General features: G+C 31.5%; 1 protein-coding gene across 2 annotated transcripts in view; it reads left to right on the top strand.

Annotated features, from left to right (window-relative positions):
- LOC115876278 (midasin-like) overlaps window positions 1-25801 on the top strand; it is an 84847-nt gene that overhangs the window by 49587 nt on the left and 9459 nt on the right. The window contains exons 18-30 of one of the 2 annotated variants that reach the window (XM_030891996.1): window positions 16034-16178; window positions 16741-16967; window positions 17866-18077; window positions 18622-20715; window positions 21251-21764; window positions 22229-22725; window positions 22781-22969; window positions 23452-23870; window positions 23951-24105; window positions 24196-24422; window positions 24481-24904; window positions 25219-25518; window positions 25595-25796. In XM_030891996.1, coding sequence (XP_030747856.1) covers window positions 16034-16178; window positions 16741-16967; window positions 17866-18077; window positions 18622-20715; window positions 21251-21764; window positions 22229-22725; window positions 22781-22969; window positions 23452-23870; window positions 23951-24105; window positions 24196-24422; window positions 24481-24904; window positions 25219-25518; window positions 25595-25796 — 5605 coding nt within the window. The remainder of the gene's footprint in view (window positions 1-16033; window positions 16179-16740; window positions 16968-17865; window positions 18078-18621; window positions 20716-21250; window positions 21765-22228; window positions 22726-22780; window positions 22970-23451; window positions 23871-23950; window positions 24106-24195; window positions 24423-24480; window positions 24905-25218; window positions 25519-25594; window positions 25797-25801) is intronic. The other variant, XM_030891997.1, reaches the window with a different exon arrangement.

The raw sequence follows: 25801 nt of genomic DNA, 5'->3' as shown, positions 1-25801 counted from the left end.
GATGTGCTTTAAGACGAGAAGGAAAAAAACTGGAAAAAAGTTTATGAAATATGAAAGTTTGTGAAAAATGATAAGAGGAGTTAATTTTAGATTTTCCCTACGGATTTTTTTTAGTTTTTATTTTTTATTCTGTTAGTAAGCGAATCATGTCTGGCAGTTTGTGAGAACTCACAGAATATTTAAAACTAATTTATTAGATATACAAGGTGGTCCGAACTGTATTCCGGAAACTTTGGCAGCATAAAGTAGTTAGTTTCCGGAATACAGTTCGGACCACCCTGTATAGCAGTTACTTTCTTATCAAAGTTTTTTGTAATTTTATTTAGAGACAGATCTGATGTAAATGTAATAAATATTTTTATGTGCGTTCTGTATAATATTTAATCAGTTACTATAGATTTCAGTAGAATAAAAATCTCAGACAAGGGGATTTTAATAGGAGACTGTCCTCCATGAACGAATGGTAATTTTGTCGAAGTCAGTCTCTAGACAACATTACCAAAAATTGACTTAGACTTGTTTAAAATTTAGATTTTATTTATAGAAAAAAAATTATACCACTTAAAAATAATTTTTATTCAATTTAAAAATAAATTTCAACCGTCTTAGGGCCAACTGGTAATAAGCGCCGTTAAAAAATAAAGAAGAGTACGGGTCAAGTAATGACGTCTAGGGCTTGACCTCGCCAAAATTATCATGGGTTTTCGTGACCCAGCCGTCTATGATGCCGTTTTTTTTATTGTATGGTATATGTTGTCTCAAAATAAATCAATTTATGTGGTTAGTTTATCTTTTATAATAATTTTATAATATATGTAATGAACCTTTCAATATGATGTATGGACTATGGTTAAAGACGTTTAGTTACTGTCTTGTGAACCTAACGAAAGGTTTTATCGTTTCCATGGTGGATAGATAGATAAATCAGCTGGATTATGCTAGGCGCATATCCGATAGTTTTGCCACTTTGGTGCGGAAAAGTTAAGAAAAACTTTAATTGAACATCGTGATAGCGCGTCGAATGAAAAAAGTTTTGCTTAGGTTTTATATTCGATCAAAAAGTTTTTGTTTCGGAAAATAAAAACGATTTTTCGCACCACAAAGCGTATCAGATGTAAGACCCTTTCCAATTTGCGCACATAGTGCCCACACTATTTTTTTTGAACTAGTTTACTCAAATGCAGAGGCAAAAATTTAATTTTAGTTTACGAGTGACATTATGAGTGTGATTATTTATGAAGTAGTTAAATATAATATATTTATGCAATTTAAAACAATTTTAGCGTGACAGATGGCCGCGTCTGCATCCAACACAGAATTATTACACTTTCGAGGTCGCGTATTTTACAGCGAAAATGACAATGTAATTTCAACCCTTGTTTACATACATCAGACATTAATTATTTCGATAGTTTAACCAGGGGAAGGGACGTATATGTGTTTAGGAATGTAATTTTGGTTTGAAATGTACTGTGGCACTTGATGTCTAACTGACAATTTTGACAGCGCTTCAAAAGGTATATAAAGACTATTTTGCAATGATCGTATCAAAGAGGATGCCATTTAAAACTTAATTGTTACAGTATGAATACGATATGTATCTAATATATAGGGTGAGTCTTAAATAAGTGCAAATATTTTTAGGGGTAGTATATTTCGACTCCAGAAAAACGATTATGAGGTTTTTTTCGCGACAAAAAAAATCAAAATTTATTGGATTTTTTTAGTGTTTAGTTAAAAAATATAATTTATTGATAGTATGGCAACGTAGGTAGTAGATTAAATTTACAAGAAAGAAAACTCTGAAAAGATCCAGTGGTTCTCAAAATTTAACCAAAAAACATTTTTTTTTTGGAAATTTTCAAAGTGAAATAACTCGGTTATTTTGGAAGAGAAAATATGTTTCTTTTATCGGGATCTACCAGCCCTGAAAATATTTTCACTTATTTAAGACTCACCCTGTATAATAATCGTATACGATCTTCGTTAGTAAACTTTTTTAATTATATAACCGTCTTTACATCTGGTTTATATATCTTGGATACCTTTGTTTTATACAATAAATTAATGTTTGTCTATTTATATTATCTGTCTGTGTATGATGGAACATCTAAGTTTCGATACAAGAACACATCCCTATAGTACTAGTACACACTACTTTCGAAAACTACCATTTTAATTTTGAAATTTGAAATTTTACTAGCCACCGTGATATTTTTTATAGCAATTTCTTTTAACAGCTCTTTACTTTAAATCGTTTTTTTTTTCGGAATAAGCGAAATTTGCATATATATGTGTTTCCTCAAAGCGACAATATTACCGCTAGAGGGATTTAGCTGTCAAAAAGAGAATATGTTCAAATTTGGTCGCCTCAAACCAGAAACCATATTTTATTTTACGATGTCACGCAAAAGTGATGGATGATCTCTGGGTAAAAATACAAGAATAAAGGTTTCTATGACACGTTTTTTAACTCATTTTTTAATGTATTACACAAAGAACGTAATTTTTAATATTGTGTGCCGTTTTATGTCCTTTCATTAAAATATATAATGAGTTTGTAGATTTTAATATACGTGTTTATTTAGTCTGTTCACTCGGAAATAGTGTAGATAAAACTTTATATAGTGTATTCAACGAGTCAGGGAAGAAATTACAGTTTTGCATGTATGTATGTATATGTTGGGTTAAAACATACAGATCGTACCAAGTAAACTTTTAGTCGCGTGATTAAGCTTGACCGGCACAACGTTGCCCACTTTAACATATTTTCTTTTAATCAAAATATTTCGGGAAACAAAAGTAAATTAATTATAAATATATAAACAGTTATTATTTACATCAACAAAACTCACTTTTTAACAGCATTTAAGTACATAAAGGGCCATTACTACCGCTTTCCCGTTCGAAATATTCTAATAAGGTTGCGATGAGTTTTTTGCAACGGCTATTAAGCTATATCTTGTACACTTCGCACTAAAAAAGGTTTTGATCAAAGACTAATCAACTTTTCAAGTTGATGCTATTTTTCTGGGTAAGAAAAAAGTCAAATAATCATTTCTTTTCTTTAGAAACATCAAATTACTTTGATTTATTTAGGAAGTAATTATATCCATGCCTTTAACAAGGGCCCTTAAAGGCTCAAGTAGCTTAAGCAAACTGAGTAGACTTGAATGCCTTCCCAACTTATTTAATACCCCGCTAAAGTTTCTCATATCGCGGGAATGAGTTATGGTTAGAGCCTTTCTCAGGCGACAAATTAACAGTATAAAGGCTCGAACTTAAAGGATGTCGCTTATTTTCTGGGGGATATGCGTGGAGAAGGAAAATTCGTAAAGCTGTATCACATTGATAAATATACAGGTTGGACCGAACTGTATTCCGAAAACTTCGGCAGCATATTCTGTAGATAAAAATAAGTAAAAAAGTTCGTGTAAATGTATGTCCTAATAAAATCGAAATAAAATGAAACTTCTTCACCCTGTATCTCCGAAACTAATCATGAAGTATTGTGGTGAATCAGTATTTTAGTTTGCTGATATCTATAACATCAGGGTTATTATGAAAAAATCAATTAGGACATTACTTTAAAGTTAATTAATTATGTTTTTATCGCATTTATTACTACTGAATAGGTATAAAACAATTACAAAATTATTAAAACTTCATTCATTAAAATATCTTTTCTTCAATTATTCCCTTTTTTAATCAGTTTAATACCTTTAACGAAGAAGAAATTAAATTATTTTAAGCACTTAACTTTATAGAGGACAATTAAATTTGTCTGCTAAACTTTTCTAATATTATTTTTGGGGGCTTAATAGTTTTTAGAGTATCTGCATTATTTTAATACCCCTTAATTAGACAAAGTATTTTCAGAGATCGAGTTTTTTTTTGTCATTTTCTGATGTTCCAGTTTCAAAATGACGGGATTTGAAGTTTGCTCTACGTAATTTTGTTAATAAACGAACTAATTGAAGTTAGAGAGAACTTTAATTAAGTGTTTTATTTTGTTTCTAATTTTAATGAAAAACAAACCAGATTTTTTTTCGAAAATATGCAAAGAAATACAATTTTAATAGATTATTTTTAACTAGAACTTTTCCGGAATAGATATAGACAGAGTGTACTTCAAATAGTATTTTTTGTATTTCAAATACAATTGTGGTTGTGATACTTTAAACTTAAACAGTTTTACTAGCAGACCATTCAGTCGAACATTGTTCTTTTTTGTAGAACCTTTTCAAGTGCGAAATATACAAGATAGCTTAATAGCCGTTATAAACTTATCGCAATTTTATTAGAATATTTTGAACGGGAAAGCGGTAGTAATATCCCTTTATGTCCCTTAAGCACTGTTAAGGAAGTGAGTTTTGTTAATGTAAATAATAACTGTTTATATATTTATAATTAATTTATTTTTGTTTATGTTTTAATTTTAATTTTTATTTTCAGCCAATAATTTCAATGTAATGATTTAAATCTAGTTTAACGGTTTTTGAAATGTATTAACTTTTACGTCAATGTCGTTTGTCAATGTCAAATGTCAAAAGTGACATTTGCACTGCGAAATACATAAAAATTTTATTAATTTTGATGAGAAATATGAAATATTTGTTAATGAGCTTTGTTTTATTAAAAAGAAATGATGATATTGACAATAAAAACTGAAATATAGAATTATTAAAACTAGTATTATGTATTCTGTTTTCTAAGGAGTAACTTAGGATAAAAAATTAGTACTGAAAAATATCTAAATAGCTAAATGCGATTTATGCTGGGAATTAGATAAATTCTCAACAAAGCATTCGATTTAGAAAAAAAAATTAATTTGAAATACAAAATTATTTTCAAAAATGTTTAAAAAAATTTTAGTAGTTTTGAAACCCAAAATAATGGTATTGTTGAACCATATCTATAATAATCATAAATATATTAATTTGATGAAAAAATCCACATTAGGTATGTATATCTAGTTTCCTGAAATTTTTGTATACGTAAAATTTTCATCTATAGGGAAATTAAAACAAATTTGAATCCACCTCATCAGTGACACCATGCGTCGTCTTATGGTTGCAACCAATGGTTATTATTATGCTGGTGGTCGTATTATGATGTGCAACCAAAGTTATTTTAATTTCCCTATAGGTCACTCATGATTATTTTTCAAGCCTGGGTAATTCAACAAAATGAATAAATTTCTGAATATTCTTTTTATTATAGTACTTTTACACGCAATATAATTTCTGTATTCTGAAATAGAATTAAAATAAATAGTTCAACACTAATTTTTTGTCCGATTTTGCAAAAAAAAAATTGTGTCAAAAGACATGATTTTTTTTAATATATGAACGAATTTTTTGAATAATTTAAAAAAAAATCTCACCCTTATTTTAACCTCATTTTCTTAATATGTATTTATAAAATAATTCAGTTTTCTATTTATATATTTTTATTTATTTAACACTTAGATTAAATAGTTTTAAAAAATTTTAATAGTTTTATACACTTGATATTTTATATTATTGGTCACAAGTTTTCAACCCTTATTTTACGTAATATTCCGACCCTCGCGCGAGGCTCAACGAACAAACGGTTGTGGCCCCAGTGGGGGATGTTTTGCGAACGGGGACCCGCTGGAAACTGAGGATGAAACCGAGAACGGATGACGATGAGATGCTGCTTCTGCTGGTGGTGGCTGCGCCCCTCAGAGAAACAAGTTCACGCAGAGCAGCGTTTCGCTCTCAAAAACTAGTCATAAGTCGAAAATTAAAAATTCAACAGAAAATATATAATTCCTTTGATACATAAATAACTATAAAATGCGCATCCCATATCTAGAAATTATGTCATAATTATTTAAAACCCTGTATTATACATTACATTTAAAATTTACATAGTTTTTTTAATGATTTTTCGACAGTTCACAGTTAAATCTACGTTTTTTTTAGATCTGTTAAAGTCCTAAATGAAGAAGTTGATATTTGGTTGTATACAGGGTGTTTCTTAACGACATGTTAATATTTAAGGGGGTAATTCTTGGACCTATTCTAAGAAAAAAACTTCATATGAATGTATGTTCTAAACAGCTTAACTTAACTTAAGATGTTAACTAAAAACATCTCTTAACTACTAACATACTTGGAATAACGTTAACATTAGAATATACAAATAAAACTGTATCTTATTATTAAGACTCCTCTAGGATAACTTATTTCTCTGGGCTGCGCCCCTTTTGGCGAGAGCGACAAGGACGGAAAAGGGGGCCGCCGGGCGCACTTTGCAGGCGTTTAATACGCTCCTGTGGCCCCTTTCTAATTTTCTTAAGTCGCATCAAGCGACACCACCCCCTTTGGGCGCGTGTGTGTGACGGTTTGACTGCACGATAATAAAATTTAAAACCGTTTTAATTTATGGTATGGCCCTATTAAAACGCCTCATCGATCAAACAGTTACTTTTATATAAACAAGTCTAGAAGGCAACATTTGAAAGATCTTCTTCCCTTTATCCCGCCTATATACCATAATTTTTATAACAATCGAAGAAAACACTATTAGTAGGCAATGTGAAGTCAACAAATCCCTTAATGACGAAGAAAAATGTACCGATGAACCAATTTATATCTAAAATTTCAAATATTTTCAGAGATAAAATGGTTCAAGTCGAAAAAAAGTAGTTAGTTTGCAATTATACAATTTAAGTTTTCCTTTAGTTTGCAATTATACAATTTAAGTTTTCTTTCCCAGCTTGTTTTATTTTAATTAAGTAACATTAAAAAACGGCAACTCTAATATTCTCCATAATTATCTTCTAGGACTTGATCCAGTTCACTTCTGAACCCCTCATTTGACGTTGTTTCTTAGCTTTCATTTTCTGGGGTGTTCGTTGAGGAGATAGTGTAACCCCGAAATCATCCGCAGATTACGATTGTTCTTAGTTAAATCAAGGAAAATCTTTAATTTTTCTCGGTCGTAAGTCCTGAGATTTTTTTAAAATTAGCTGTCAAATTAGATTAGATATAGTCCGTTGACTTTTAGAAGCTTTAAAAACAAGTAAAACGCCAATAAAAACGGGGGAAAAAGATAAGAAAACTCATAATTTTCCCATTTTAGGCAGTCTCAAAAGAACGTAAAAGCCTAAAGAGGAAACAATTGAGGTGAAATCCTGTAAATCCCCAGAAATATATAGACTGATAGAATCAAATTGAGATGTATCTTTCTCGCAACTAGAAAATAAATCAAGAAAATAGAAACTTTTGTACATTAGGAACCTACTAAGTCTTATAAATGATTAAAATAGTAACAGAATCGTCTTGTAAAAGATTATAAAAATTTATAAATTCTGTTAGAGGTGTAGGAGATTTGAGAGTTATAAATTTTGATAAACTCTTAGCGCAAAAGTTTGTTGACTGAAGTTAGTTTATCTGGGTAATATTTTATTACAAGAGGTTAGAGAGAGAAGTTGGGTGTAAGTTTAGAGCGTAGAATTATGAAAAAGGTAACTTTCAAGTAGCCCAACGGACTACTTTAGATGAAAATTAAGTCAGACTATTTTATTAACGGTGTGCCGATCAAGCTTAATCACGTGACTAAAAGTTTATTTGGTATGAATTATACAAAAACTATGTTGAAAAACCAAATAAAATATATTTTCTAGAAAGATGAGTAAATTAAATTTTCCGTCTTAATAATGGCCATTAGAAAATAAATCAATCCCTAATTTAATACCCTTTATATCAATTCAGGTGGAATAAAATTAATTCTTCCGGTACACACTTTCCGTTTTCATCTCCTTATAACCTTCCTTTCGTCTCACAAGTCCCTTTAGCATCCTCTTGCCCGATATCCATCTTGTTGGCGTCCCTTTAGGGTAGCGGGCGAGACAAAGGCAATAAACCGAGACGTTGACTAACTACGGAAGCCTTTACAGCCGAAGCAAAGGCAACCTTTTCTAGTAGGAAGCTTGGAGTCACCGCTAAAATTCTTTTCTACATTGTTAGTTTTAAAAATACAATTTTTATAAAGGATGGAGATTAGAATTTTAATCACCGCGACCTTATAGACTATTGTGTTCCCCTTTCTTGAGGTATAACTCATCATACAGTCTCAGGGCTTTGACAGAAGCCAGTATCTAAGACTGTTTACAGAGCTTTCGTAAGTATCTGTAACTTGCAATGGGAATCCACTAACGGTCTAAGACGCTCAAAGAAATTTCTCAGAACTTTTATAAAAGATAGCCCTTCCTAAAAGTGTTTAATGTCTATAATAAAAAATATTAACAAAAATAAAGCTTCATTCAGAACCTCGCAATAAGTAGAATAAAAAGTATAATTAGTGGAAAAGTTAAAATTTGATAACTTTTAATTGAAAATGTCTACCTTTTCTTCTTTTTGTGCGTCAGTCCATTGGTGTGCTTGCAGTGCGACCAATGGGGCATTCCATTTGATATTTATAACCAAATATATGTTTTGACAAGACTTTGACAGTTAAAACAACAAATTACAACAGATTATATATTGATTATTATATGACTTGAAACACCACGGCACTGGAATTAAGTTTTATGTGACCTTGAACAGATTAGTTCACATGGTAGCGACCGATGAATCACTCCCAAACATTCGTGACGTTTACTATACGCTTATTGAAACCACTAATTGGGAGGTTCTGAATGAAGCTTAAATTGACAAATATTATTTGTACGTTTCAATAAATAACAAAAAAACGTTTATAGATCGGTTCCAGTAGAGAAATCTATGATTTTATTGGCCGGAAAGGAAATACAGCACAATTCTGTGTTAGCTGTAAAATTTACGAGTTTCCTATAAAATGTTGATTTATGAATGCGTTTCAGCCTAAATAAATAACAGTTTTTTACGAAAAACTATGTAAAATATCTAAATTGGGTTTACGTGCAGAATTTTTTTTTTGGTATTAATATAAAAACTACTCGTATTGGTTATTTGAAATCCTCATTAAAAGTCAAAACATTGTAGTAGAGGACCAATGGAATTTCCAGATATTTTTTGCTCTAACGACCAATACCGATAATTTATGGCAAAACGTGGAAACTCGTGGCTATGTGGAATCATCTAGAATTATTTTTTTTGCAAAAAAAAACTTTTTGCATCAATCAGCGTGAATCAAAATGTAAATCGTAGTTTTCATTGTGTCTTTGTATCTTTAACTTTAATGTAATAATTATTATGAATGGTATTCCTTTTCAGTGCTTTTTCAGAAATTATTCAGTGTCAAGAGTATGAATACCTGGGAATTACATTTGATAACACTGGAACTGATGGTAGAAAATAGAGAAAAGGATTATCAACGCGAAAAAAATAATCGGATGTCTACATGGAATCTTATGGAGCTAATCAATAACAAAGCGAAGAAAATTCAATATACCATATGAGACCATGATAAAGAGCAGTCTTCTATATGGAGAAGAAACATGGAGAATAACTGAGAAATACAAGAAGAGGATAGAGGCATTAGAAATGGGTGCCGTTCGAAGATCAATGGGAATTTCCACACAACAACGAATAAGAAATAATACCATAAAACAACAAATGGGTATAGGTGGCACGATAACACAGGTTATAGAGAGAAAGCAGCTGATCTGGTACGGACATGTAGAGCGAATAACGAATACAAGATGGTCAATAAAATAATCAGTTGGCAACCAAAGGGCATGAAGAACTCATCTCTGCAAAACCGTCTCAGATACTCGCTTTTCTCAAATCCCTGAGACTGTATGATGAGTTATAACTGTAGAAAAGTGGACACAGTAGCTATATAAGGCCGCGGTGATTAACTTCAATCGTTCTTGTACATACCGATCCAAAAAATTCGATACTTTTAGGAAATCTTAGCATGCATTTTTATAAGTTTGAAAGAAACCCTTCAAAGCGAAACTAATTTCAGAAAAAGTACTTGAAGAACTTTTTCTGTGGGAAAACAAAACTTCTCTTTCCAGCGTAATAAAAAAGAAGGCAAAGAAGGTTCCTAGACCCGTGAAAAACAACTGTATAAAAATATGGCCTCGTTACAGACTTGTTACGTAATGGCGTCCGTTTTAAGCCAGTAAGTAGAAGAATAGACGGCGAAAAAATAAATTAAAATCCCTCTTCAAACTGGTTGTCCTCTTTAACTAAAAAAAGCAAGATAAAAAATCAGTTAAACGGATGACAGCGTTATGTAAAATAGGTTTAAAGCCAGTAAACTGGATTTTGGGGATGAATATATTTAAATTTGGTCGTTAATTTTTTGTCTCCCTGTATTGTTAGTCATTATTTTATCCTAAGCAAGAAAGAAAAAAAAACTTAGTGAAGATTCTTTGAAAATTGAAAAAAAACACAAGTGGATGGTTTTGGTTTATTTAGTTTTTTTCCTCTTGGCTTAAACTTTCGCCTTAACTATTCCCTTGATCCGCTTGAAAGTTAACCTTTTCAAAATTAGAGGGTCAAAACTTAGTTGGTTTCTAGCTCTTATCTCTCGTACTAAAATATTACTCAGATAGCCCCGATTCCTTCAAAAAACTTTTGCTTTAATAGTTTATGAAAATTTATGTGAATTCTGAATGAGGCTTCAGGGTTTACGATCATTCACAATGTCTAAAAAAGTCATATTTATTGATAGAGATGGTTTTAAGTTCTGAAGTATCGGCTATTGCTGCTTTAATTAATTGATCATGTTGTAACTGCCCAACAGACAATAATAATATGATTTTTCGAAGACAGTGACATTACTTAAATCAAAAACATGATCAAAAACACTATTTTACACATCTGTTGACGAGAACCAAAAACAAAGGCATGGTTTTGATGTAAAAAATACGAAAACATGTTAGTGTCTTCTTCAAAAGCGAATATCTCCAAAAAATTGAAGCTATTGAGATGAATCGAAAAACAAACTATCGAGAAAAGATACACCTACATGACAAAATTATTTCTAAATTCCTTGTTTTGTTAACATACTCCACAGGGTGTTTCAAACTTTCACCCAAATATCAACATTTTGTTTTCCTTCGAATAATTGACAGATAGCAACTTTCATTTTTAATTTAGAAATAAATACTAAGAACTCAAATAATTTAGATACAAATTGCTTAAAAAATCATCAAAATCGGTCCACTAGAACACAATACATAAAGCTTTAAAATACTTGAAAATTCAAAGGTGCCGGTGAATTTATATTTTTTTATGTTTACTATGACGGTATTCCTATTTCCCTCGGCTATCAACGGGGCTATTTTTTAAAAATATGGATCGATCGGGGGGCCAAAACTCCATAAAGCAACCGGGAGGGTGGACCAAATCGAGAGATGGGTAGGCTAAGTGATTAATAGGCTTTACTTTACGTCGAGATTACCGCGCTACACCGATCCAGGCAGCGCAACGAGTCCGGTCAGGCGATTTATTATGCCCAGATATTAACAGGGCAAATTTAATTCTAACTCGTGTCGCTTTACGATTTTAGTGAGGCTAAGTGAAAACAAACAGGCAATTAATTGCAAGTATTTTTAATCGGTGCTACATCTAAGTACAAGAAATATAAATTCTTAGCATTTTTTTGTTCTTTAAGTCATTTTTTTTATTAGTTAAATATCACTGACAAATTAGTCTCCAAGGCGACAAAAAGTAAACACGTTTTTGAGAGAAAAACTAGGCAAACTTGGGACAAAAAATGGGGAATTCTGACAAGACAAACTTGAGACAAATTGTCCACACCGCAAGGACAAAAGTACAACAAAGTCAAAAGTTTAGTTGTTGCGAATGAGTTTTATTAACCATGTGTGATTTCACTGGTCTCCTACTGTTGGCAGCACACGCCATCCACACTGCGCCGACAATTTGTCGTAAAATATACGAACAAAACATCGACACTTTGATCTTTACCGACTCGAGACGGGACATTGAAAAGTCTCCGAATTTGGAAACAAAACAAAATGAGAAATGTCGCAGAAATGTATTGGATTTGTCGCAATTTTGTCGTAAAATATGAATTTCTGTCTTGTCGTTGTTTTGTCTGCTTGGTCTGGACCCGGCATTAGAGTCGATCCAGATTTGAAGACGTTTAAATTTTATAGTTTTTGGCTATTCGCCTGATCTTTTCTGTCGTTCCTCTTACATATATGGAATAGTAAAGAGAGGAATAGGAATAGGGAATAGTAGATGAATCATTTTGTGAGTTCGGATGATTGAGGAAGCAATCCAATGATGAATTATTTACTGACAAGTTTAGGGATTCAACGCAGTTGTATTACAAATAATAACTTTTATTTGTTAATTTTCTTCCTGTGACGAAAAGTCACATTTACATTGTGATTCACGCTGATATAAAGGAGTTTTTTTACCAAAAAATTAATACTACTTGCTACATAGCCACTAGTTTTCGTGTTTAGCTATAAATCGGTGCTAGGTCGTTAGGGCAAAAAATATTTGCGATTTCTATTGGTCTCCCGGGTTGGCTCGACAGCGAATGATGGCCACCGTTAGGCCCTTTACGACTCGCTTTTTCGGTGAAAAACCGCGGAAAATACCGTTACTGCCGCGAGTTATGCTAATTTTCTCGCATTACCATATCGCACAGATAAGGTTTCGCTAGTTTTCAAATAGATGAATTTTCATTCAAATTGCTTCTTGGCAAATGTAGTACACTTGACATAAGAAGATTGATCGAAGTTCAGCAATGAACTGAAATAATGTGTCACTATGTCCAATTTTATATACAGGGTGAGTCGTAAATAAGTGAAAATATTTTCAGGGCTGTTAGATCTCGATAAAAAAACATCTCTTCTCTTTGCCGTTTTTCAATTAAGTCCGAAATAGCGAGTTATTTTACTTTGAAAATATACTAAGGGCTGGCAAAGGTTAGTTTTGGGTCGAATGCATTTATAAATAATGTACTGAACAAATAGACAACAGTAAAAACGTTGCCAAACGTATGAAATAAACCGGGAATCTGTGCACATTGCTAAGTAATATATGTATTAAACAGAAAATTCGCACATAAAGCAGGTGTACGGCTGTTAAAAGTGCAAGTTAGAAACACTTGCACTTTTGGTAAAAATAAGAGGGATTGAGTTGGTGTTTGACAGCGGTCGCGCTATTAGAACTCCAAATTCAAAAATCGATATCTCGAAATCCATTAGAATTGATTGTAGTTTTTTTTCTTAATATTTGTGCTATATTTGCTTCGCAGACAGTATGTGAAAATCTTTACAAATAAAAAAGTTACACGATTGCTGTAAAATTGCTATGCACTAAAAGTAAATGGGCGTTTTTTTTTAAATTTTTTAAATTATCGTTATAATTCCATTTCAAATGCTCAGAAACATATCTAATGATTTTATCTAGTTATCTTTTCGAAAAAAAAAGTCTTAAAAATAAGCGGTTTGCGATCGTGGTTTTACTTTACTTGATAGGGAAAGGCGTACCGGAGAAATGTGGCAACGCCGCGACAGCACACCGTCGCATTTCTCTTACTCCGACTTAATAAGATCCCTATTCAATTTACTTCCACGCATGTAAATACCGACCCAAAAGTAAGAGTTGCCAGCACGGTATAAAAAAAATCTCGGGAATCACTTATTTTTATTTAAGATTCGCCCACTGAAGTTTAGTGCACTATATTTTTTATACCCTGTATATAGTGTCGTACTATACTGCATGGTATATCGCTAAAAATTAAGTTTATTATATTCAAAAGCTTTATCGTCAGCTTCTCGGTGTTGCCATAAACGTTCTAAGCAGAATATTTTATTTTATATAGCACCTACGGTTTTTTATGATCTTCCATTTTTTATTTGACGCTCCTCGTGAGACGTTTAATGGAAAAAAATAAGAGCCAGCTCCTTTAATGGAGGACGAGGGTTAAAAAAGGCACTTAAAACGCCCTCAGACTTAAAGGGAGATAATATCGCCCTACTTATGAAGAGTATATATATCTTATATCAACACTCTTGTTCGTTATATTAATTTTTTAATTGTTTTTAGGATATTTGGTTTCCCGTGTTCGTATGAACGGAAAAAATCGGCGTCCAGGTGGCCTGGAAAATGACGATTGATGACATTCCCGGTATAATTTTACATATAAAATGACAGCGATCTTCATTTCATAGCCATCGCTGACGCAGGTTTATTTCGATCATATTGTACTTATCACATTATTCGTTTTTTGATTTTTTAACAATAGGTACCTTTTAGAAACCCGCCAATATATTTGAGGGAAATATCTATATTTCCCAGATGCTGAAAACATCTGAAAATCTTCGAAAAATCTAACATAAATTATATCAGGTCCGACAGGGAAGGATTTATGAATAATATATGACTTCCTAACAGCGAATCTTATTCTAAACATATTAAATTCGATATAAAACGTTCTTTTAAAAGTATAACAAAAGAAACTTCGAGCTAAATTTATATCCTGAAGCTTAGGAATAATAATAGTGTGAAAAAAACTAAAAGTTAAAAATTCTGATTTAGTATTAGGATCACATAAAACAAAAGAGATAAATATTTTACCTCCTTGGTCTTATTTGTTCCTGAGAAAAATTGAGATTTTCGTACAAAATAAATAATTTTTAAGCAAGTTTAGTTAAAAGTTAAAAATTCTGTTTTTGTATTAGATTACATAAAAGCGAAGAGATAAATGCTTTATTTCTTTGGAGATATAATATGCTCCTGATATAAATATTTATATACAAACGATAACTTTTTAATCAAGATTATCTAAAAGTTAATAATTTTGTTTTTATATTAGGATCATATAAGAGTGAGGAGGTAAATTATTTTTCTTTATTTTTCTATTATAAGGGGTAAAATAAAAAGAGTTAATGAAGTTACAAATTTTTATTTATTGAAACACAATATTCTTATAACAATACATAATAAGTATTACAAAATATTATAATAGTTAGCATGAATGTGTAGGTTTTGAAGTATATATCTCGCAGTACATTAATGGCTGATGGCTTCTAAATCTGTAACAAAGAAAATACACTGGATTAGAAATCTATACAAACCAATCTTTTTATAGCTTAAAAAACTAAAATAAAATTAATAAAACCAACTGGACCCCGTTTTTTCGATTATAGGGTAGTTTATATCGAAAATATTGTTAGAGGAGAAATTTTATATATACAGGTGGTTAAATATTTGTTGCCGGACTTTAATGCTCAATGAAACGAAAACATATATTTTGGGAAGATAATTTTAAGTCAAAATAACATATACGTTTTGACTGTACAGATAAATGTTACGTGTAGATGAAGCTTAACGCAGTGACTTTCTACAAAAAAATATAAATTCTTATTTTTAGACTTCTGTTTCAGAAAAGCTGAAACTACTGATAAAACTAGATCATTATGGTGTATAAAAAAAGAAATAATACGATTTTTATAGGTACTTTTAATCTTAGCAAAATATAAAGAAAAAAAAAATGGCGAATAAAAATTACTCCCTTTATAGCCCGGGGATTGTAGAGAGCACGGGTTGTTTATGACAAGTCGTTAGTGTGTTATCTGTATTAGAGCGATATATTTGGAGGACAACGCCAATCGATCACGGCTTACGGTACCATTAAACTTGATGGCTTTTTTTCGATTTCAGAGGTGCTAGAACGAATTACGTTCATTTAAGGAGGAAGCTCTTATTTGTTGGTAGAATAAACGTTGAAAAATAATGTATATACCTTTTTGGCGGGTTCATTTCTTTAAAAAATTCCGTCTTTTTCACCACTGCAAAAGAAATTCGCAAAATGAAAAAGGTTTTTATTATAAAATAAAAGGATTTAAAATAAAACTTTCGTAATGATATAAATTGTACAATAAAAAGTATGGAACTGATACGGAACGGAAGCTTACGTATAGCGTCAATACAATACAATACAAACGGAAGATATAGTGAGAACATTTTAGTGTATAACCTTATCTCATTAATTTATTTTATAGAGTTAGTGTAACTGTAAAGTATCTATTTTATTTTCTAGTAAAGAAAATAATAATAATTTTCTCTTTTATTTGTTTCAGACAAATTACAGCAGGCACTTGGAAGAGATAGCCAGGGAAGCTCAAAAGCAAACATTGGCAGCTGTTCAACACCTTCTAATTGATGAAAAAGTCACAAAAGCTTCGCAATTACTCGAATTTTGGGAAGAATACTTGTCAATTAATGGTGAGTAACATTGAGCTTGACGTGTTGACAATATTTTTATCCACATATATATCCAAATCGCAAATAGTTTTATAAATTTAGAGAATATTTACAAGAAAAAAATGTGTGCATTGATACATTTTTAAAGCAATAACACAATGTATTAGCAAAGTTTACAGAATTAAAAGTTAGTCTTATCTTTAATTCATATCTATGTTCTCAGTATATACTGCCCTTTATAAGTCAAAATTACTATTTATTTTTCAAATTCACAAGCGTATGCCAGGGTTGTCGGTTTTCGCGGAAAAATATTCTCCATAATCCGCATTCAGAATTGGAGATCACGTAAATATGAAGTTCATATTTCAATATTAATATGGACGGCCGATTTCACAGCAACATTCATTATGAACTAAACGTATTAATATTTAATTTAGTATTGACAGCAGATACATGTATATGCTTCTATTTATATGCTTCTAAATATAGTTTGTATGTTTCTTTAAAATTTGTTACTTTTTACCAGGGTAGCGCGAAAACTTTAACTAACAATGATACATTTATTTCATCTTCATTTCTTCAGAATCTAAGACAAATACCATGGACGAAGAAGTTCAGTTCTTCTTGAACAAAACTACCAAACTGGAGAAACTACTGAAAGAATTATATATGAAGTGCAACAGTTCTAGTGAGGGAGCTGATATTCTACAGTTACTGGAAAGGTGTACTAAAATATTCAACACTGTGAACAATGACAAGTCTCTTAGTGCAGGTGGAAGATTTGAATGGGTCAACTCAATTTTAGTCAAGGTAAATAATAATATTTCATATATTTCCTAAAGCTCCGCCCACATATAACATCTTACCTGTTCAGTCAGAGTGTCTTTTCATTTTCTATGGAATAAAGTAAACAAATACCGAGGGTGCCATTTAAAAATCAAAATTTGTAGTCATTTCCGGTGACTACAACTTTTGGTGGTGGGCTACTTTTGGGACGCACCCGGTATATGAAACAATTATAAAACATCCAGTTACGATCCGTTCTGTATCAGCTACCGTGCATATTCGATTGTCAATAAACATTTTGATTCTGTTCACAACATAATGTCTATAAAAGACAAAAACCGTTTTTCGCTAAAACAATTTTGCTCTCTCTCTATGTGTCCAGGCTAAAACTAAACAATATTGAGGTCAGAGAGGAAATTTAAGTCATTAGATAGAGCGTTGATCCTTAGAGCGAAGTTGTAACCGTAAAATAGAGATACACTTGTGTCGTACAGGCGACATTGTATTGAAACTATTACAGTCAACTCCAAGCGAAATCTTCCTGTGTGTCGTATATTTTACTGTTCGCCAGAATAACTGCATGGATGCAGCGCGATATCGCCAATCTCTGCAGCAATGCACTTTTGCAAGCGCCAAAACTTCTTACGATTACTATACACAGTGTCCCAATATTCTATGGATATAAAAATACTTTTGAACCATAATAATTGGACACAATACTCCTCTACACAAAAGTGCTTCGTCTGTCCGGTAGAAAGTAGATTGTATGGGAGGGGGTAAGTTAATCACCGGGTCCTTATAGATTCACTTTGTTCCCCTTTCTTGAGTTGTAACTGATCATATAGATCACCAACAGAACGCTTCTGGTCGAGTTAGTGGAGTGTTCGAAATTTGAGGTAATTTTTTATTATTTTAATTTCAGTGTTTGCAAGAAGGCGATTGGCTGCTCGTTGATAACGTAAACCTATGCAGTGCGGCTGTTCTGGACAGACTGAATTCTCTGTTAGAGCCCAGAGGCGTACTAACGGTTTCGGAAAGGGGCACAGACGATAATGGGTCCTTGTACGAGGTCAGGCCTCACAAGGATTTCAGGATATTTTTCACTATGGACCCGAAAAATGGAGAAATTTCCAGGTATGTAATTCAAAGTATACAATGCAACCATTATACAGGGCGCCTTTTTTAGTCCGACCGCAGAAATAAGTCCATGATTTTTTTTGCAAAAAAATTGTTGAAAATTTTACATTTTTCCCATCAACACATGGTGTCGAATAATCTGAGCGCGGCAGACTTTCAAAATACAAGAATTATCAATATTATTTTTCAAAGTTAAATAACTTGGTTATTTTCTTTTTTTAGTACAAATTTTTAAAACCGTAAATAATCCCACTTCTGAAGCTAGAAATTAGATTGTATTATTAATAATCTATCAATTTATGAAATAATGATTATGTTTATGTTAAGAGTGACAGAGTGAGATCACACCACGTGGATTGCCAGTTGATACCAGGGGTTCTCGAAATTTAAATATTATTTTTATTTCAATTTTCAAAGTTAAATGACTTAGTTGTTTTCGATGTATTTAAAAAATGGTAAATTGAAAATGTGTTTATTTTTTTTACTCAATTTTTTCTTATTTTTACTCAATATGATACCTGAGTTTTTATTCCTCTTCCAGAGCTATGAGAAACAGAGGCGTAGAAATATACATGCTGCAAGACTTTGAACCCACCGACAATCTGAATAATTTTGACCTAAAAAGTCTGATTCATCACGAAGGACTTACCAACCCTAAACATCTAAGCTTTCTGATAAAAATCCACGAATTCATTTCAACTCTGATTCTAAGCGACAAACCAACTCACTTAGATATTCTACGTTGTTCCTCATTGATCTCCAGCCAAATATCACAAGGCATATCTTTAACAGAAGCATTTTGCAGTACTTGCATCGAAATATACTACAAGACACGCTCAAGTTCAGAATTTAATTGTAACAACGTTTTGGAGGTTATTCAGGAGAGTATAAATCGATGTTTGAACGAAAATCTTGATAACCAAGACGATTTATTTAGTGAAAATGTCACTATGAGCACTAAAAATCTTCCTAGATGGTCAGAGTATGAGAAAACAAAGCACGAAGTTTCTTTGTGCGTTAAAACCTTGGAAGGATTCGATAAAAACACTAAAAATGCTGTAAAGAACATGAAAACTCGTACTGAAACCAAGACTAGTTATATACTAGGCAATACAAAGATTTTAAGTAAAAAAGATCAATTAAAAAGTGCCAAAGACCTTTCTATTTGGTCAGACCTCGAAAACACCAAGCTCCACAATCAGATTTTTGAAGAAATTAACTTTTATAAAGTCACAAACCTTCTAGTTTCGAGTTTTACACTGACCGGTAAAGATAACATAGACTACAAGACGCTGTATTTGAAGAACTTGATATCTCAACAAGAATGGCACAGTATTTTCGAAAGGTTTTCGAAAATTTCAAAGTTTTTTGACGACAAAATCGGTGCTTTACCGCTGGATTCTCGATGGATCAACACAGATCTTCAGATAAACGAGAACAGTATCTTTGAAGCAGTAAACTATTCTTTTCAAGTTGAAATTCACAAACTTAGAGACAGTTTTGAGTTAAAACACTCAGGAAAAAACTCAATATATCAGTATTTGGTAGCGTCAAAAAAGAAGACAGTTCCTGACATATTCAAGAACGCCATCTGTACGAACTATCTGACTTTACGTCAAGAGTTCCTGGTTTATATGCGTCAACTTTTTGTCGGTTTTATCAACAACAGCCAATCTGAAGAAACCTTTATAAAAATCCTGGAATTATTAACTTGGAGACAAGCCCTACATACATTTTTAACCTGTACTGGTATTCCAGAGTCTGGAATTAAAGATCCTAGGTCACTATCTGGCAAAATGGATTCTTTAAATTTGTACTACAGGTGGTTTTACAAGTATTCTGTCAAAGAAGTGTCAAACTCGTTAGGGATGTCTGTTACAGATACTTTAAACGATATTTTTTCGGTTATTAATGAAGAGATTGATCAAAATTTCACAGTGTGTCACAAAATATCGAGAAACTTTAAGAAATTCAACGATATTCCTGATTGTTTGAAACACGAATGGCAATTGACAGCCATACAGATTCTTGACAGTTATACTGATTCTGATCATGTAAATATTCTAAGTTATTTTATAAATAATAACAGCCAAAGAGAGGAATTGATGAAACTTAAAAAAGAAGTTTATTTAGGTGAAGAAAAATCGGATTTAACTAATTTAAAAGCGTTCGATGTAAAGGAAAAATCTGTTTTAAATTTATACGAAATGCAAATGATTCCATTAGCGGACTGTCTAGTACAAATAGCCTTGCTGAGAGTGATTCAGGGTGATAGTTTCCAGTGTAATAACGTCTTAGTGCCAATCGATTTGAATGCACTTTTGCTTATTTATAATGAAACTGGCGATAGAAGGCTGATTCACGAAGTAAGGAGGAGTTTTTACAGCAACGCCTTGCAGTCAGCTTCAGTGAAGTACGGGAAGTTTTTTAATGAGGATGAAGCAAAAAATGTGTTTCTTTCAGTGGCTGGAATTTGTCCAACGCTTTTATATCTACATAACAAATTATTTGTCAGATTGAATGAAGATCCTGTTACGTTGTATAACTACAAAGATGTTCAGTATCAGCGTAGATACTTTAGTTGTCTCATTTGGAAAAATATATATGGTTTTTCGGATGTTCAGAATGATTTTGTGTAAGTGTATACTACGTAATTTTTTTATACCTACAAGGTAGTTCACATTTTAGTAGCAGGACCAGTAGCTTTCGAAAAATGTAACATTCTCTATACTATTTTCATAAACAAGGTAAAGAATGCATTATTTAACTTTTTAACATAGGAATAATTTAGTCTACGTCAAATTTTGATTATCGGCTATTCCACGTTAGTTTCTTAAAATGAAATTATTGCACAAATGCATCAAAAATGACAGCGTGTTACCTAAAAGCTGTACAAGCTCATTTTCAGTGCAGTTTATTAAGGTAACATGATGGAAAGCAAAATTTTCTAGTTAAATTAAATAAAATAAAATAATAGTACTCTTTTAAGCTAGTTTTATTTATATTGAAAAGTTAAAAAATAAATATGTTTTTCTTGTTTATGAAAATAAGTATAGAGTATAATATATTTCATAACAAGGCAAATAAATAAAAAAAATATCACAAGTCCCTGCTACTAAAAATTGGCTCACCCTGTATAATTATAATAACAAAATATATATTTCTAAAAGGTCCTTACAACAACAGTTACTTCAAGATGCCACCAGAAGCTTTTTTCACAAATTAAAACATGCATTAAGTATAAATACACATGAACAAAATATTACAGAAATCATATCACAGATTTCTGACAAAAATCTTCAAGAACACTCGAGACAAATATCAAATACATATAATCAACTGACTCCGGATGAATCAGATGACGTGAACATATGTCATATTGCTGATTTACATGTCCTACTTGGATTTACTGAAGCCTACCTCAATTCAATGCTACCAAATGTAGACCCTGTAGCGAAAAAAGCAATGAAGAAGAATCATATACATTCCATTATTAATATGCTAAACCAAATGGGTCAGAGTTTCGAACTGCAAAACTCCCTCATCAGCAACTATAAAGAGTGTATTCATCCATACTACAAAGCTATAAAAAACCGTGTCAAAGAATTAGAACAGAAATGCGAAAAATATGGTGAAAATGTCACTTCTGGTGTTAAACTCTATCCTTACAGTTATGTTATACAAGTAAGATTTTTTTTTAATTTCTCTTATGATTTTTTTATTACGACTTCTAGTAAATATTTATTTTTTTCAAACGTCACAAAATTTTTAATTTTTGCAACGTAATTGACAATATAAAAATGTAATTTTAACGCCTAAGCATAAAAGTGAAGTACTTTTACGCCTAAGCACAAAAGTACGAAAATATATTATTAAACTGACATAAAGTTTCAAATTGAACGAGCGTAACCATAGTTTATCGATATATACATGATTACTTACAAGAAATTACTTTTAAATCTTTTTATATAATTTGCAACGTTTGAAATCGTTTAAAAAAATATGTGTGAACGTTTGAAAAAAAAATAGCATGTTCAATTCAGAGTAAAAATGTACTTTTTGTGCCTCACCTGTAACGTCAAACGTACAGCTTCGCCACAAAAAGTGTCATTTTTACTCCTAACAAAACAATATACTATTCTTTTTAGCAAATAAAACATGCCTTCAACAGTGTTATAAATGAAAAACTACTAAAAGCTATTCTAGAAACAAACTCGTTGGTAAATCAACTTCAAAAACTTTCTTCCATGGACAAAAACCTCATTGTACAAACGAATAACCACGTAGAGCGACTCCAAACGTATTTGCCAAGTTTAGAACGAATTTTTCACGAACTGAAAATGTACAGAACTTCGTACCCCGATATACTTGAACCTCTATTGGCTAATATAGCTCAATTGAGGTATGGGTTCAATTTGAAATTATATTATGTCAAAAGGGAGTTGGTAAAGTACCAGCATAGAGTTCAGTCTAATATAGATCTTGAAAAGGAACTTGTTGAATTATTGGAAGTACCATGTTTGAATGAAAAAATAAAGAATTTTGATGAATATATTGATAGTTATAGTAATGGAAAAATTAATAGTTCCCTGGATTATATTTTAAACCATACAGAATCCTTTATAAGAGAAAAAGAAAAATTAAGGTATAGTTTTTTAAAACAGTCAAGTGAATTTTTAAAACTACTGTATGTTTTTTAGGTTATTATTGTGTGGTATTCAGGAATATTACAATTTAAATATAATAAAAGCAAAAAATAGTGGTGTTTTGGATAAGGAATCTGTGAATAAATTTAATGAATTAATAAGAGTTTTTATTAATTTGTGGAATAGACAGCAAGAGAAAGAAGAAAAAGAACAAAATGAAGCTGAGAATATTTACAAAATAAGGTAAGTAATGTGTTTTTTTCTATAATTATAGGTATAGTATTAAGCTTAAATCGGCCCCACGTTGGGCGCCAAGATTGCGGCGCCTTTAAAATTTGTAATTCAATAAATACAAAGTTTCTCATAGATGTCGGAAAGAAGAAATTTGACTCATTGTTTCATCTCTATGAACTCAACTAACTAGCGCAAGCTAGGATATTCTATAAATTTTAATTGTATTTTTTAGACATTTTGAATGATCTTAAACTATTAAGTATAAAGTATAATTGAAACCACTAATTTACTCCACTAATTTTGAGGTTCCGAATAAAGTAATAAACTCTTAATTACGATCATTTTCAGTGTCTAAAAAATACAATAAAATGAATAGAATAATATACAGCTTATGGTAGTCAGTTGTATCCATAAAGAGAGCCTAATAATTAGCTTATAAAACAAACTTTTTTCTTTCTAACCACAATTTAACTTTTCTTTTTTTATTTCAGAACAAAATGCGAGGATAAATCTGAAGAAGAACAAATCGATGAAGAATTAAACGACATTTTCAAGAACTATCATTCTCTGGACTTTGCCGATTTACAAACAAAACCTCTAGAAGAAGATTCGACGAACAAAAATATCGAAAATGTAAATATAGACTCCAAAATAATAACAGAAAATGACATTCAGTTCGTTATCAATCTTCATTCTATGCTGTTAAACGATTTTGTTGAAACTGAATGGATAAATGTTGAATTGAAACAAACACCTTTACCTAATTTGTTGATGCCATTAACTGTGAAGTTCAAACTAGCCAGATTGATCACTGATTCTTACTCGTCTAGCTTCAAGTATACCACAGATTCGAGTTTAGTCAGTAGTTTGAGTGTATTAGTGGAAAGTTCTGGATCTGATAGGTCACAAGGTCTGTGTTAGTCTTTTTTCATTTTGAATGAAACGGAAATATATATTAATCACCCTGTATAATTTACTTTTGTAATTTAGGCGTAGGAAACTTATCAACAAAAGCTATTTCCGGAGATTTCTACAGAGATTCAAACGTTGAGGAAGTTAAAGGGTGTCACCACGTTTTGATTGAACTAAAAGAAAAAATAAATGAACTTTTAGTGGACTGGCCTGATCAACCGACTCTGAACACTGTAAGAAATTTTAAATTTTCTTTTTTAAACATAACAATTTTTATTTAGTATATTTTTCACATTATTATTCATATTTTTTATTTGATACAGATTCTAACTGTGATTGACAGAATTCTCCATTTCGATATATCCAGTCCCATATCCAGATTCCTCACGGGTTTTGACATTTTGCTGGAAAAATGTCACGAATGGGAACAAGTAGCGCACTCTGGCGTCAGCCTGATACACTTTTCACCGAACTTAGTTCAACAAATCATCGGTTGGAGAAAAACTGAACTAAACAGATGGAAAGACTTGTTAAACAGCACATTTGAAGAGTAAGAGTAATAATTTATTGTATTTCATTCAATAATTGTGATTATTCTCATGTTTTAGTATGAAAAAGCCTTTAAAAAAGTGGTGGATCTACGTGTATAACTTAATGAACCAATACGTGCTTGAAAAGAAGGTTTCCGAGTCAGAACTCGTTGACATACTACAAAAATTCATCACAAAATCGACCTTAGTTGAATTTGAGGGTCGTCTGAGTATTCTCTACACTTTTCATCTGCACGCTGTATATCTAACCAAAACGAAATATACCGAGTCTTTGATAAATATCCTTTGGAACGTTTACAATTACTATAAACAGTTTTCGAACGTAGTGCTTCAGAAAATCAAGGATTTGAGAACTCCAATCGAGAAGAAGTTGAAGGATTATGTCAAAATTGTCAAATGGAAAGATGTCAGTTACTGGTCTATAAAAGAAACAGTCGATAAGAGTCATAAAACTCTGCATAAGTTTGTCAGAGAATACAAGGTAAGAAACAAAATAAAATTATTTTTTCTAGGACTGTCTCTCTGAAATTGTATATAAGATATTGCCTACAGTGGCAAAATCACTAATATACAGGGTGCCTCTTAAGTTTATATTTCATTATTTTAAATTTATTTTTAAAAAAATGGAAAATAATCCCACTTCTGATATTAAAAATTATATTATATTATTAATAATAACCTGTCAATTTATGAAATAATGATTATGTTTATGTTAATAGCGACAAGACAGGTGGTAACTACACTAATAGATACTATTTTAAATTATAACTCAATATTTTTTGTTTGAAATTTTAGGAAGTGTTATTACAGCCAGTAGTGTCATATTTATGCAACCCAACTTCCACAGACATCTCAATGGAGACTGTGGGAATTTGGGACAGACCACAAAGACAAAATCCCAAATCTTACCATTACACACTGGATGCTGATTCTTACTTGATCAAATCCCCCGGCAAGGACATTCCATATGTTACAACAGCACGAAAAATATCGAAAGAAACTATATTGGCTACTGAATACCCTGAATTGGTTAAATCATTGGACGGTTTTGTGACAGATGTCATAGAAACTAGTTCGCATCTTAGGAATTTAGAGGTATGTTATGAAATTTACTTATAATTCATTCTATCTATTGTAATAATTTTTTAAATGTGGATATTTTGTTCATCAGGTTGACAGCACTTTGCCTAAAGAAAAGCAAGTATCCCAGGCAAAAAGTATTTTACAACAAAAACACAGAGCTCTAACAGAACTCTTCCAAAATCTGTCTAAAATGGGACTGTCTTATAAGAGAGGTATCTTAAATACTAAACTAAAGAAATCTACAGAGTGTTTTACGATTAAACCCATTAATTTGTCGGCTAGTTTCGCACATTTA

This window comes from Sitophilus oryzae, unplaced genomic scaffold, assembly GCF_002938485.1.
Source record: "Sitophilus oryzae breed Bouriz unplaced genomic scaffold, Soryzae_2.0 scaffold_1430_pilon_pilon, whole genome shotgun sequence".
In the NCBI taxonomy this organism is placed as follows: domain Eukaryota; kingdom Metazoa; phylum Arthropoda; class Insecta; order Coleoptera; family Curculionidae; genus Sitophilus; species Sitophilus oryzae.
The sequence above is the reverse complement of the archived record's forward strand: the minus strand, read 5'-3'. Positions and strand labels throughout refer to the sequence as shown.